Here is a 15406-nt window from a genome sequence, read left to right on the forward strand (position 1 = left end):
AAGATGCGCCATGTAACACAAAGACACAGTTGAACTACAAGTGTTTAGCAATATAGTTCACAACCACACAAGATATATATCAATAGCTTGTACTGTAGGTCTAACTGTCGGCTGATCCAATTTCGTGTGTACAACGAGCCTAGACTAAATTATAGAGAGTGTTCTACCTTTTATCTCAGCCAAAGATAGAGGGTGTCCAACTTCTGCTCAAACAAGACCAACCTTAGGTCTAACTTATAAAATGCATATTGTCAAACCAACTAGATGTTGGACTGAACAAAGTTGAAGACAAAAATAAAGTATTCACGCTCTGAAACTGTCTCTAAACTGCTGTTCCATAAGATGATCCTATCATAGCTTTAGAAATGATATGGTACTCAGCTGTTGCATTTTGAGAAAAACAAATTAAAAAAACAAAACCATAATAATCTTGCCAACTTGAAAAGGGCAAAGAAATTTTCATTCGATGCAATCGAGAAAGCAGGAAGGGTTCAAGAAAAATTCAGAGTTTTATATATAGAGTAAAACAAGCAACAGTTGCTGACTGGAAAATTATAAACAGACTGGAAAAGGAGCATTTGAACCAGTAAATGTCAGGGTTACAAGTCTTGTGTTCTTCAGTCCTCAATTGGTGGTTATATTTATATTTACCATTTCTTTACAGAGCGCACCAGTCAGAAACCACAGTAACTTACACATCATCTTGTTTGATTGTCAATCTGGGAACTCTGAGAACTCTGCTTGTCTCCATTTTACAAGACTGCTAACATTTTGAAGTTGTCATCAAAGTTTGACAGAACTCTGCAGTAGCTAGCTGCACTAGTTTGATTCTGGTCGGTCTCATCATGTTCTGTCCGTGATTTGTCATAACACTTTTGAGTTGTTATTGTCAACAGTAGAGCTATGTTAGGCTAATTCTGTGGAATTAGTTTTGAAAGCTCTTTGAAATGTTAATTTCTCGATAAAAAGGTTGCACCACTAGTGCCACTATTAACTTTGAGAAAAAAATAAAACTTATGCTTTATGAAATAATTGTCAAATACTAGATTGTAGCTTATAATGAACCTTGATATAAACGGTATATAAACAGGTATAGTTCAAATGTGTCCTAAGAGTACATTAATATGACACAATGTCTTATATGACAACAAGGGCAACATTTTTAAGAGTAATCTGTGGTGTTCCAAGACAACCAAAATTCTGTTCCAAGTAGCGATGATGATAAAAAAACATCAACAAAATCAAAGAGACCATGGCTGTTCCCAGATTAACAGACATTCAAGGACACAAAGAATGCCAATTGTGTTGCTTTCTCTGTTGGAAGGGCCGTAATCAATTTATGATTTGTTTATGCTGAAAGCTGACATCAGACAAACTAGGATCGATGCCTGAAATTGATTTGTTGGACGACAACTCTCAATACACAGGGCAAGATGTTTGGCCCAAGTAGCGTGTCCCAAGATGCCTCGGGGCATTGGACCCAGCTCAGTATGAATTACTAATTGTGATTTCTGACAAGCTGTGTAAGAAAAGACAAGGTCTGTTCATCGATTAGTCAAAGATTGAATCCTGTCTGAGAGTGTGAATTATCCATATTCAAACAAAATCTTTTAGAAAAGTGACCATTGCAAAGCCATTGTTTTCCTCTGAGTGGTAAATCTTGCAGTTTTCAAACAAGTACCACTTGAGAATAATAGGGTATTGTTTCCAATTTGTCAATGTCTGAATGGTTTGAAAAAGTAAAGGATAAGGGGGGGGGTGGAGGGGGGATAGGAAGAGTGTTGATCATAGAAGAGGGCTATGTCATGACACTGGTTCATCTCAAGGAAAAGTAATAGTGGAAAGAATTCAAAGGAGATTTTTTTTCGAAACTTGTGGGTGAAAGATGTCACCACCAGGAATAGAGTTGTTGATATATGGATTTCTGCTTTCATTGAATCAGTTGTGTATGAAGCCAAGATGACTCTTAAACATCAATGTGAGGAGATTAAGGGTGGAGAAGTAGTCCTGTATCAAATACTGGAATCTGTGTCAACTTTTTGGCAAGACAAAATTGAATCTGAAACTTAATTAGGGAATAAACATAAATCCTCCCCAAGAGTTTTATGCAACAATGTTCTACAACTAAAGACAGATAGTAACACCTTTAGGATAAATATCTTTATTGCAACTTAGAAAAGGTCCTTGAATGACTTTCACTCCCTGATACTCCAAGCCATTTCTGTACAGGGTAAAAAAGTTACTTGGGTTTGCCTCATAAGTCTACATACACACAGTAAAACAGCATCCACTCATCAGGAACAGCACCCCAGAAACGCTATTTTATATGTGGTATTCTGAACAAACATCCCAGAAATGTTGTTGAACTACTGTAATTATTGTGGATATAATTCGTTTTCTTACTTATATATTGAGGATAACATATATGTGAAATCATCCTTATTGTCTCAATTGATGAGTGTTCAGCTCAAACGGATTGAGTTTTCCAACAAACTGTGTGGAGCCTACTGAATATTCAAACTAACATGAAACAACGAGCACCGTGATTGGTCGAAGACTTTTCTGCCGGTTTTGGATGCAGGAATAAATCAGCTTTAACCTAAATGGCATGTGTGCATCAACTAGCAATGTGTGCACAGAGTCTACATTACATGTACTTATTAGAGTCTACTCTATATGTTACATGTACTGATAGGGAGTGGGAGCAATACCCTAAATAACAACATCGAGTTCTTAAAATATAAGATGACCCAGCACAGAACAGCACAGAAATTATCATTGAACAGACTCCATAGGATCTAACCTACAAATTTAAAAAAAAAAAAACTTAATAAATGAAAAAAACAAGAGCTAATCTACAATTAAAGTATACAAATAAGGATTAGGCTAACTCCAAAAATGGCTCTGCTGTAGGTACAAAATTGAGCTCTTTTTTAAATTTAATGGAAGAATAACTTACTTAATTACTATGTGAACAGATGAGGATACAGTCACTTCATTTACCACCTGGCAACACATGACTGCACATCACCTGGCTGTGTGTAGTTAAAGCTAAGGATAGCAATTAGAGTAACTAAATGTACCGGTCTGTATCATTTGAAAATGTTATCTATTTTGATACATTTGTAACTTATACAATATTGTAGCAAATTAAATGAGAGGGAATAAAACTGCTTTTGACTTCAGCTCCTTTGGAAAGCCATATTTTACCATTGTCTCATTAACCCCTACAGTTTTATAAATAAATTACTTCCAGCAACCGTTTTAAAGCTCAATATTGCAATTGTATAAAAACATTAATTCTAATGTTGTCTTTGGTGTGTGATGAATAAGTTGCTGGCATTGAAACAATCGTTGTCTTTCTAAGTTAGAAATATGTAGCTGATGAGGTATGGACAAAGTGAAAAATTCTGTTCACATTTTCTTTTTCATAACTTGGCTTCAAATAGTTGTTTGACCTCAAAAGATACATTTGACCTCAAATCTGATTTTCTTTAATCTCAGAACGATATAAAAGTAAAATTTTGGAGGGAAAACGAAATAAGAGACCCTGTTTAAAACTGGAAAACCATCTTTGTACTATCGGGTGTTTGATAAAGACAACAATCTACCAACAAACAAATTTTAATATGCATAAGTATTTCAATACTTCAGACCTTACCAATTTTCCTAAACAATACCTTTACAATCAGCATCAAAATTCCACATTTCATCAAAGGAATTGAAAAAAAAAACAATTAAAATTAAAATTTGTGTAATTGTGAGCAATATTTGTTACTCCTAAACTTATTCCAAAATAACACAGTTCAATTATAAACAGCTTTTATTTCTTCAACTGCCTTACGTTGCTTTTACCTTAAGGGAAGCCAGAAAGACATAATGCTTGCGTAAGATCTGCTTGAAATTTACCACAGTTTACAGGTAGTCATATGCATTTACATTTATACAACTGCCTGAACACATGAGTTCAAGTGAGTTCAGCAAAGCAAAAGTCTAAACGCATCAGAATAGTTATCTTCAATTAAAAAATAGCCCCCAATTATACATCTGGGAGGTAATGGAGATAAAAGTACTTTGCCCAAGGACGCAACGACACAAATCCAATTTTCTTAACAAACTCGTCTCCATTTAATTTTCATGAACTGAAATTACAGGTTTAATAATAAAATTTAAAAAAAGATCAACGTTGAAGGTTATTAGTCCAACAACAACAAAAGGCCTGCTCACATGACTGTACATCAATGATCTCTTGGTTAATTGGTTAGTTATCACACCCACACAATAAAGTGTGTACAACTTCAAACAGACAGCCCCCTGGACACTACAATGCACCCCGCATCTACGCATCCCCTGGGGGACTTCCCATAGGGTGCAGCAGCAAACCACCTCATGCATTAATATTTACAATTTACTTCCCAGGTCCCCCATTTATACACCCGGGCCAAGAGGCAATGAAGATGAAAATACTTTGCCCAAGGACGCAGCGTAATGATCTGGCCAGGACTCGAACCCGCGATCTTTAGATTGTATTCCATAATACCTTAGCCATTTGACCACAATACCTTCTCTCCTGTAGCTATAATATATACAGCTTTTTCAGCCTATAACAAAGTAATAATTCCCTCCACATTCCACTCTGGCCTCCACTGATTTAGCGATGACCGAATCGGTGACGATTAAAGGACAATGAAATTGACGAAACGTCATCCCTGAAGATATTAAACATTGCCATCTTAGAGCTATTCTTTAATTGATAACAGTTATTACCTCTTTGACGTTATCATCAACTCGTCGCCTTCCCCCGTCCCCGGTCTGACATGATTTGCAAACATATCGCTTGCAATAAAAAAACAAAAAGAGAAACAAAATTGATCTAAGCAAAGCTGGCAATTTTTTTTACATTATCTCTAGATGAATATTTAATCAAGCGGGTTGGCGATCCACAAACAATAACCACTGGTAAATCTATTAAAAGTCCCAGCTAATTACCCTAAGCACACGTTACATAAACAAGTGAATATCATGTGTAATGGGAAAACTTTTTATCTTTTTTTATTGTCATTATGTATGTGTAATTATGAGGAACTGTTATGTTAACTGAGGCACCCAAAAGCTATCTGCATGGTGTATGCACTATCTGTTAACTGTGCGAAGAAAAGGAGATGGATTTATCTGCCAGTATTTCATCAAAACATTCTAATCAATTGTTTTCAATCTCTTGACAACTTCAAGGATGCGCAACTAGATGACTATTTGTCCAATTAAGTCACACACACTCTGCAGTATAAGGGACAGTCCAAACAATATTAAGTGCTATAGGAAGTTACTGTAGATTACAAAATTTCCAATCACTGAATACAGTGTGAAATACATGTGAAGCAATGACAGTGTATTGTACATGCTATGGTACTAACTGGTATGAACCAATCAGAGTACAGAATGTAAGGACCAGAGTACTTAATACTAGTGATGAAGTCTGTACGGAATGACCTGGAGAGATCATCAAGAACACATGAAGTCAGTATGAAATAACTGGAGTACAAAATACGATTCATGACATCACTATGAAACAATCAAGTGTGCATGAAGTCAGTATGAAATAACTGGAGTACAAAATACCAGTCATGAAGTCAGTATGAAATAGCTGGAGTACAATATATTCAAGTCATGAGGTCAGTATGAAATAACTGGAGTACAAAATACCAGTCATGGAGTCTGTATGAAATAACTGGTGTACAAAATACCAATCATGAAGTCAGTATGAAACAAAAAAGTGTGCATGAAGTCAGTATGAAATAACTGGAGTACAAAATACCAGTCATGAAGTCAGTATGAAATAACTGGAGTACACAATACCAGTCACAGAGTCAGTATGAAATATCTGTGAGTACAAAATACCAGTCATGAAGTCAGTATGAAACAATAAAGTGTGCATGAGGTCAGTATGAAATAACTGGAGTACAAAATACTAGTCATGAGTCATCTAATCTAATCATTTCTCTCTTCATACACCTCAATATTTTAGAGGCAGAGGGAGGGGGAGGGAGAAGGAAAGGGCCCTTCTTAATGCTGTAGCATAGACAGTTTAACCTTATCATATTTAGGAACTCCATTTTTCTCTAAATGAAATCAGGATCCTGTCATATCATGTTGTGTCAAGAATAGTTACATCCGCAAACCTGCTATCATTGAATCTTCTTTGTGATTTAACATAATCAGTCCCCTGGTTTTGAGAGGTGTTTGAAATGAAAAGAAAAAATCCATAGAAACTTGTATTACATGTAGGTCAATACAGAGATAACCTTGATTACTACCAGTGCACAGGCTGGACTATGTATTAGCCTTATAGTAGAGGGCAGTATATTGAATTACAGGTCATCAGTGTGCCTACACTGCCAGCGTGCTTGACAGTTATGCATCTTTCAATGCACACACACATGTAGACACATCTTGAAAGCTTAGTGATGTCATTATACAGCTATTACAGATATCTTATGAATAGCTATGGTTACAAAAAGTTCAAAATGAGGGCGACATTTACATAAGGGTTGACAGCAATGTAGCTTGCATAAAGGTATCTTCAACACAGTCATTTACAGACTTGAGGAACTTACTGTAGGCTAAACGAGCCATCACTTGGTATATCTTCAGGATTCAAACAAATGTAATAAGATTTTGACAATCCGTTGACACGATTTGACAGAAATAAGCTATGGTGGCAACAAGATCTTTGACAATAAGCGCTTTAATATCGAACCCATGATTTTCAGCAGTTACAGAAGAAGGGCTCAGTAAAAAAAAAGTTGCTTCTCTTATGAAACAGCTCATTAAAAGTATTACATATCACATGATATGCATCTCCCAATGAAATCTTAAAAGTCAACGCCTGGAATGCTTGGAAATTTATTTTAAGGTGACATTCCTGTACACATCCTGTACACGGTGCCTTTCAATCATAAGGTCCCGAGTTTGAGTCACTCCAAGATTAATGTATGTCGTCCAGTTACAGAGTTGTTGTCAATTGACAATTCATAATCATGGACATTAAATATGAATCCGAAGAGACTGACTTCGGTCAGCTTGTGGCTTTGATAAGCCAATGATGGCTTCTTAGCGAGTTCCTGCTCGCAGGAGGATCTAAAATACATACATACATCGAGTAACTGTTTGCATTTTACCAGCTGAAAATTCTGGTAGCTTAGGTACAAACCAACAAACAAACTGACATAAACATGGACTATGTGTTCAGTTCAGTTGAATGATATAAATTTTTAATATTAGGTCCCGAGATGTATCCATAGAATAACTGTAACAAGCCTGGTGAGAGATGGGAGAGTGTTCTGCAATTCAATACTACTGTTGTTGATTTGTTTGTCTAACATTAACTTTGTTTTATTTGTCCTCACAGTGTTAATGTCATTGGAAGAAACTTGGAAATCAGACGTGAATGTATGCATCACCTGCATCTGAATGTACGATCACACAACTGTTTAAAAGAACTTGTTGAAATTTTATTATTTGAACAAAAAATTGGGACCTAGTTAACTCCTATTCAGCAAATTTATTAACAGCCGCATGATCGTTTACAGATACAGTGAAGCTATCCTTTTCACAAAATTGATGGTGCGATCGCGTGTTAATACTTCATGACAATCACAACATTATATGTAACATAGGAACCGCTGATGAGAATCTGCTGCAAATTTGACGAAGGCCCCCGTCAGGAGTTCTCAATAGCCGGCTACAGGCCAACTCAAGCTTGTGAAAGACTGAATCTGCTCAACAAAAAAATCTGATGCCACCCCCCTCCCCCCTCCCCCAAAAAATCTTTGCACAAATTGGGCATGCAAGCACTCACAGCCTTAGCTTTGAGTAGGAGCCTCTTGTTCTGCCGGGCACATTTCTCAATCTGTAGTATAAGTAAGAGTTTGCTCTCAACCGACGTTTCTCTCTTAGAAAATTAATGTGAGCTGTGATGTGAATTCATTGCGAAACCGATGCCTTTGCTAAGATATGACTATCATTTTCTTGCATCATAGAGATATCACAGAGTAACTTAACTGACCATGACCGTGACACAACTTGCAACGAATGCCATATTGAATTAAAGTTATTTACGAGGCGGAAAAATTAAAACGTTAGAAACGATGAAATGGATAAGTAAGTTGATCTACTCACATATGAAGAAGACAGAGGGACACAAGGGTCCAACCTGCTGGCTTGAAAGTTATGTTACGAGAACTGAGGTTAAAGGTCACGACCAGGTCTCGAAGGTTGGCACTGATATCCTGCACAGACATCCCCAGAGTCGGCAGTAGATCTCGAAGGCTACAAAATTATGAGAGATGTTCTTCAAAGTGTTTTTTTTTTCAAACGACAAACCATAAAATCATAATAACAGTTGATGCAGGAACTCAAGGCAGATTTGTATTTTAAAATTTCAAAGATATGGCTCGAAGAAATTATAACCATTGTAGCGATATTTAATAAGAGACTCTGAGTGCTTCAATCAATGGACCCTCCACGAAGCTTCACAATCAGACTTTTACACCCCTGCCCCTCCCTCCTCCCACATGCCCCCATCCCCCTTAATAGTACAAAAGATTAAAAGGAAAACAATAATCAGGCCTAGGGTAAATTGCTTCTGTATTAAAAAGCATTTCATTTGATCTGTATTAGCAATTACCGGTCATTGTTTTAACAAACTATGGTTGTTGGAAAGCATCAACCCAACAGTGGCAGAGCGTCCATACAGTCAGAGGGGGCGGATGCCCCCCCCCTGACGGACTCAAATGGACTGCTGGAGCCCTTTTCAGCTTTTTACCACTTTTTACTTATTCGCGATTATTGACTATTTGAGTGCGCTCTCAAATACCTATTGGCATTTGTCACATTTTGTTGGTGTAATTTTCTGACAAAATGGCGATGACACCTATTTATTCTTCGTTTATCTGCAAATAAGCAAGGCCCGGAAAGGGTAATTTCCGGCGATCTAGGGAGCATCTTTACGCGAACAAATTCTGCAAGCTCCGCGCCAACCTGTGGTGGCGCTCCGCTTAGATAGTGCCGACGGGGCCCCTACAGACCATTCTCACCCCCCAGATCAATACCCCTAGCTCCCCACTGCAACCCAACTAGCCCTACCCCTTCCATATCCAGACTCCTGGCAGTATAATCATTGCTTATATGTCATTGTGCCTCTAAGGTTGTCAAACCTTAAATTCTTTAGAAACTCAGGATATCAAGTTTGATAACAAAAATGTCCGTTTTTTCTTTCTTCACAGTTGTCATTGTGCATTGGAGGTTCAGTTTTGGAGCTCTCATGATGTAACTTCAAAAATGGCATTAAAATGTCAAAAAGCTTTCCGAGGAACCTCTGAAAACCAACTTCACAACGACGTGGTTACAAAGTGATGTGGGAAAACTAACATACTAGCTGTGAAGTCATTAATAATAAATACTAGATTACTTTATTGTAGACATTTTATCGCTTAATAACAAATTTATAAAAATTATATATCTTTCAAAAGCCAACGAAAGAAATTGCTTCCAGGCAACGCAGTATGGCGTCCCCGGCTATTTATCAGTCTAGCAGAATTAATTAGTGGAGCAAATTATTAACGACAGAATTTTAGACAAAGAGCAACAAATTGGTGTACAATTGTCGCTTGTTTTAATGACGCTTAAGCACCTCTAAACACTTAAAAATGAATTTCTGATAATCGTTATTGTGCTGAGAATATTTCAAGCGGAAAGTTCTCAGAAATGTATCGTCATACACTAAATAAACAATGAATAATTGACAAATGGAGATCATTGTTTACACAATATGTTCTTTCCGATATGATACGGTTGAAACTTCCAAGATAAAAGCTTTTGCTCTCATCATGGTATAACTTTTGACTAAGACAAAAGAAACAAAAATATACAGAAGAAATAAAAAAAAAAATGTCCATTCCATGTCAGATCCATGAATACTATTCTTCTTATTCAATTCTTTACAGTTTGACTTCACCAAGCAAAAACAACAACACACATACAAACGCACAACAAAATCCAACAAAATAAACAGTGTATCGCAGATCAGATCCATGGATACTTTCTTTCTAATTCAATTCTTTACAGTTTGACTTCACCAAGCATAAACAACAACAAACACACAACAAAATCCAACAAAACCAACAGTGTTTCGCAGATCAGATTCACAGTTACTTAACTTCTAATTCAATTCTTTACAGTTTGATTTCACCAAGCTAAAACAACAACACACAAACAAACGCACAACAAACTCCAACAAAACAAACAGTGAATCGCAGATCAGATTCACAGATACTTTACTTCTAATTCAATTCTTTACAGTTTGATTTCACCAAGCTAAAACAACAACACACAAACAAACGCACAACAAACTCTAACAAAACAAACAGTGAATCGCAGATCAGATTCACAGATACTTTACTTCTAATTCCATTCTTTACAGTTTGATTTCACCAAGCATAAACAACAACAAACGCACAACAAACTCCAACAAAATCAACAGTGAATCGCAGATCAGATTCACAGATACTTTACTTCTAATTCAATTCTTTACAGTTTGATTTCACAAGCAAAAACAACAACACACAAACAAACGCACAACAAACTCCAACAAAACAAACAGTGAATCGCAGATCAGATCCATGGATACTTTCTTTCTAATTCAATTCTTTACAGTTTGACTTCATCAAGCTAAAACAACAACACACAAGCAAACACACAAACAAACAAACATTACAATCGAACAAACAGTCTGATACAGATGAAACCAGAGCAGATGAAGAGGTCATTTACATCTAATACTTACACATTGTGTAGTTTGCTCAGAAATATCTTCTGTCGAATCAGCATCTGCGACTGTGAATCTACAGGGGGTAATGTGATATTTCTGCCGGGTTCATTCGACTGCAAGAAATAAAGACAAATCCAACTCAAAGCTGATGATTGATTGAATTCAAGACAAATGAAGAGGGTCATACCGAACATTGACCACATATGCAATAAATATGTTATCAAATGATGTTGGCAATATCAGTAAAAAAATATGACATGCAGTTATGGACAGACATAATATTTTTTTCTGTTTACTTTTGATGGGTCTGCAAGAGTCCAAATTTTTGTTTCATATTCTGACAAACAATAGCTTTGCGATGACATGAAGGACACTGATGTTGTGTATCCAGCCAAAATTAGATTTTAAGGTATGTCGTCATTTGCCATGTTATTGTAACTCTAACCGGGTCTGCTGCTAATGTATGAGTGACTGATTATCTCAGCAGCTGACCAAAAAACTATACTTTGGAGATTGCTAGATGGACAGCCATTTTTTTCTCACTGTGTTTGTATAGTAGGGAAAATATCTCTTTACAATGTGCAAAACAAACCAACCTTAGAAGGGGGAGGGGGGGGGAATTCCTACGATATTTTCACCCACGAAATAGTAAACTTTGATAATTTGGCCCAAGACTGCTATATTAAGCAGTTTACAGGATTTATTCTAGTACATGAATGCTTCACGAATGATGACAAAATTTACCATAGCAACCAACATCAGATACTGCTGGTTTATCCATGCTCAATTTTCAGTAGGTCCACCCAACAGTTCAGTATTTACCGATTGTTATTAATTTTTAGAACTTTTTTTCCTTGGGGGGAGGGGAGCTAAATGGACAGTTTATATACATTGAACTTTACCTTTAAATGTTAGTCAAAATCAGTTCTACACTATAATAATAAAGGTAAATTTCATTGAAAACCTTCTGCATAAACCCCCTGAACACTTCTAAAACAAACCTTTTCTTTGTCAGAACTTTTGGTTTTCTTCTCCTTTGCTTCGGCAGAGGGTTGCAATTTGTCCGGCTTGAGTGAATAAAACTGATTCACTTTTAAAGTGAACAAGTCTGTTTCTCCTCGCAGTTGATCGATATTCGGAACGGGATTCGATGCAGCGTAGGTGACCACCCCTTGAACATTCCTTTCATCCTCTCTCTCTTCTTTGATACTTAACAACCCATCCATCACATTGTCCACTCTCTTCTCCTCGTTTCTCAAAACCTTACCCCTCTTCCCCTCCTCTTTCCCCCTTGACGATCCGACGTCCATTTTCACATCTGCAGAAGTAGCTTGGCTACAGTCCCTCCTCTCCTTATTCTCGTTCAAATATATTACAGTTTTCGACGTTCGCCACTCCGTCAAACACTGGCTTACTTGTTGTATGATTTTTATGCCCGGATTGATTCCCTTTCTATGAGTCTCCTCCTGCTCCTCATTCTTTACTTCGGAATTGTCTGAGGTCCTCCTACCTCCTAAATTAACTTCGGTCTCCGTAGCGGTAGGGAATTTCCCATTTTCGTGCTGAGGTGTATTGTCTACACCTACAGACGAGTCGGCGCAGTCCTTCCTTAAAGTCCTTCCTTTTGCTTTTTCCTTCATTTTTTGCAATCTTTCTTGCTCTAATTCCTTGTTTTCAAACTCCTCATATCTCTTCCTTTGACCTTTTGAATCATGAAGTCTTAAATATGAGAGATCTTGGATTAAATCGTCTACATCGCCGGTGGTTACCGCCTCTTTCTTTGGTTTCTCTATCTCATCTTCTGTCACTCGCAGTCTTACGATCATGCTGTCTAATGGTTCATCTGAAGAGGGCAACCTTTCACCTTCTTTAAGTAGTTTTATCTCCAATTGCCTGTTGAAAATTAAAGCAATGAACCCTTCTTAACTACAAAATAACAAAAATATGTCAACGTAAACAATAACACAGAGTAAAGGACCAATCAAACTGAATTCTTATAACATTGTATTCTAACACTTAGAATCAGGCTTCGAAAAAACACATTTTTGGACTGATTCGGAAATAACTGATGCTCAGGATACTTGAATATATATAGATGCTAATTCATTCTCTTGCCTTGTCAAATTTCATTTCATGTAATTAAGAAAAAAGTAGAGAAAAAATTGAAATGATTGGTGTTCAATTTACTGTATATGCTCTATATAAAAATCAATAAAGAAATGTCTGAATTTTTTTTTTGGAGATATAAATATTATCACTTATTACTTGAAATGACTCACGACCATGTGGTGCAAACAATTGTTGAAAATACTCTTGTACTATTGGGGGAAGGGGGATATTTCCACTTTATTCCATAGTTAACCATTGTTAATTCCTGTCAAAGTATCAAAAATAAGTATAAATTGATTTCAAATCACTGGAATACTTTGTTGAATTCTAGCCAGTCCATGTTACTTGGGAATTGGGATGTTCACTTATTTTCAAGAAAATGACTAGCTAGATACTTTACGAATGGTGTGTAATACATCTGTGCCTCCTCCTGTTGTCGATAATTATTCACCTGCATATATCATCAATTGTTTTAGTTTTTTTTACAGCTATTTTGGGGGTCAGAAGTAGAGAGAAATTTGTTTTGTTATGTCACAGTCCACACTGTAATGTGAATATTCACATATACATATTGAAGAGGTTTAAAAAGTTTAACACTTAATGTATTATTTTCAGGAATTTTTCGAAAGAATTTTGAAGGAATTTACTCACTTTTCTCGAGGTCTAGACCACAGTGGAGATGAAGCCATTTGTGCTTGGTAGTACTTTGATGCTTTGAAACAGGATTGACTACAAAAGAACTAAAAAGGAGAGAAAAGATCATTTCACTATTAACTCAGCATTTATCCAAGGATGCTTGCACTATACCAGAAGGATCACAGCAAGTCCCTCTCAAAGAGTAATTCAAACATCTGGTTTCACCAATTTATAATGCTGGTGTTAACTGTAGCCATGCATATTCTACTTGGGAATAGTCTGTTTCAAGGGTTTGAATATTCATGACTTAATTTGCATAGTGTTCACAGTATGTGCACTCAGATTCCTTCACTGGTGTATTTAGCATGATATCTGTTTTAGACATTGCTGTCACTCTTGTGTTAGTACTTTAGGCCTAGCCAAGAAGAGGTAGTCATGGAAACACTCCAATGGGCAATGCCTCATATTGTTGTGGTGTCTGACTCTAGGTTTTCATTATTACCATTATGTAAGGGGTTGTTATGCAATGCAATATCTCCTCCCATTGAACACAAATATATTCTTTAGCTTGTTCACATTATTTTAACCATAACAGGTTGTTTGATGTTTCACATCTCAATACAATGCCTTGCAATAAAACACCCCCAGCCACTTTCAGTGTCAGCTACAACTCGCAATGCTAGGAATAACTTATCTGGTATTGTGGCATTATCAATCTTTTGTGATATGTCAAGCAAAAGTAAACCTCTAAAACTGCTAAACAAAATGCATCCACTTAATTATTCTCTCAGTGCAATCATTGAAAGTGTAATGCTGCCATAGTGCGACAAAGAGTCTGTGACTTAGTCACACTACATGATTCAGATTTCAATGGCTCACCAATTTGCAACATTTCACCTTTTAGTGTAACTACTTGGTTAAAAGATAGCGTGCGCACAACATTTCACGATACCAACAATCCAACAGTTTTGATCTTATTCTTGTAAATCAACTTACAGTCCATGTAACTACACAGACTGAGATATGCCTCACTGAAAAACTTTACTCGTCAAATGAAATCTTACAGTGTTTACAATCAGAACATGTAAGACACATTTAGGACTAAATGTTTGGTAAAGCTATAAAGTCCCGGCGCGAAAAGTGCACAGGTGGGGAAATACACAGGTAGGGAATGTACACATGTGGGGAAAATAGGTGGGAAAATTACACAAGTGGGAAACGTACACACTGTGGGCTGCAAACTGCTCACATGCCACAAACTTTCTGCAACCTGTGAGAGTGTTCTCGCAACCCTACTAATACAGCCTGTACTAATAACAACCCTACTAATACAGCCCGCAGAGTGCTATAAGATCGGAAAAAACGTTTTTCATCCAACCATAAATCAAAGGACTCCACTGAAAACAAACACATAAAAAACTTGGTAGATTTAGCAGATGGGTACTGTGTATATAGAATTGTCAGTTGTTTTAGTTACAATCTTGATATTTCTATTTTTGTCCTTTCCTGTACAATCTTGACATTTCTATCTTCGTCATGTGAGTCAAGACATCCTTATTAAGTGTTGCGATCTGTGGATTGGATAAATATATTTTTCAGTGTGGCTGACAAGATCAGTTGTAAGCCCACCACTGCCTGTCAATTACCTTTCGTTCAGACATATCATAAACTTTATTTGTCTTCATTGATATACGGTACTTCTGTTTCGTCTCCTCTAACGGATGATCGCACAGTGGGTAGCCACAGAGCTTCTCCAGAGATCTCTCCTCTACTGCGTCAGTGTAGTGAGATGGCATTAGAAAAGTTGCCTACAGAAAAGAAGAGACAGAAAAA

At 36.8% G+C, this 15406-nt stretch overlaps 1 protein-coding gene across 3 annotated transcripts in view; it reads right to left on the reverse strand.

The window, feature by feature from the left end:
* LOC139963449 (putative RNA polymerase II subunit B1 CTD phosphatase Rpap2) overlaps positions 1-15406 on the reverse strand; it is a 63074-nt gene that overhangs the window by 42702 nt on the left and 4966 nt on the right. For all 3 annotated transcript variants that reach the window (XM_071964218.1, XM_071964216.1, XM_071964217.1), the window contains exons 5-9: positions 15220-15381; positions 13589-13677; positions 11830-12721; positions 10844-10941; positions 8179-8328 (exon numbers count right to left, since the gene is read on the reverse strand). In XM_071964218.1, the coding sequence (XP_071820319.1) occupies positions 8179-8328; positions 10844-10941; positions 11830-12721; positions 13589-13677; positions 15220-15381 (1391 nt within the window). The remainder of the gene's footprint in view (positions 1-8178; positions 8329-10843; positions 10942-11829; positions 12722-13588; positions 13678-15219; positions 15382-15406) is intronic.

This window comes from Apostichopus japonicus, chromosome 22 (genome assembly GCF_037975245.1).
Source record: "Apostichopus japonicus isolate 1M-3 chromosome 22, ASM3797524v1, whole genome shotgun sequence".
Classification (NCBI taxonomy): Eukaryota; Metazoa; Echinodermata; class Holothuroidea; order Aspidochirotida; family Stichopodidae; genus Apostichopus; species Apostichopus japonicus.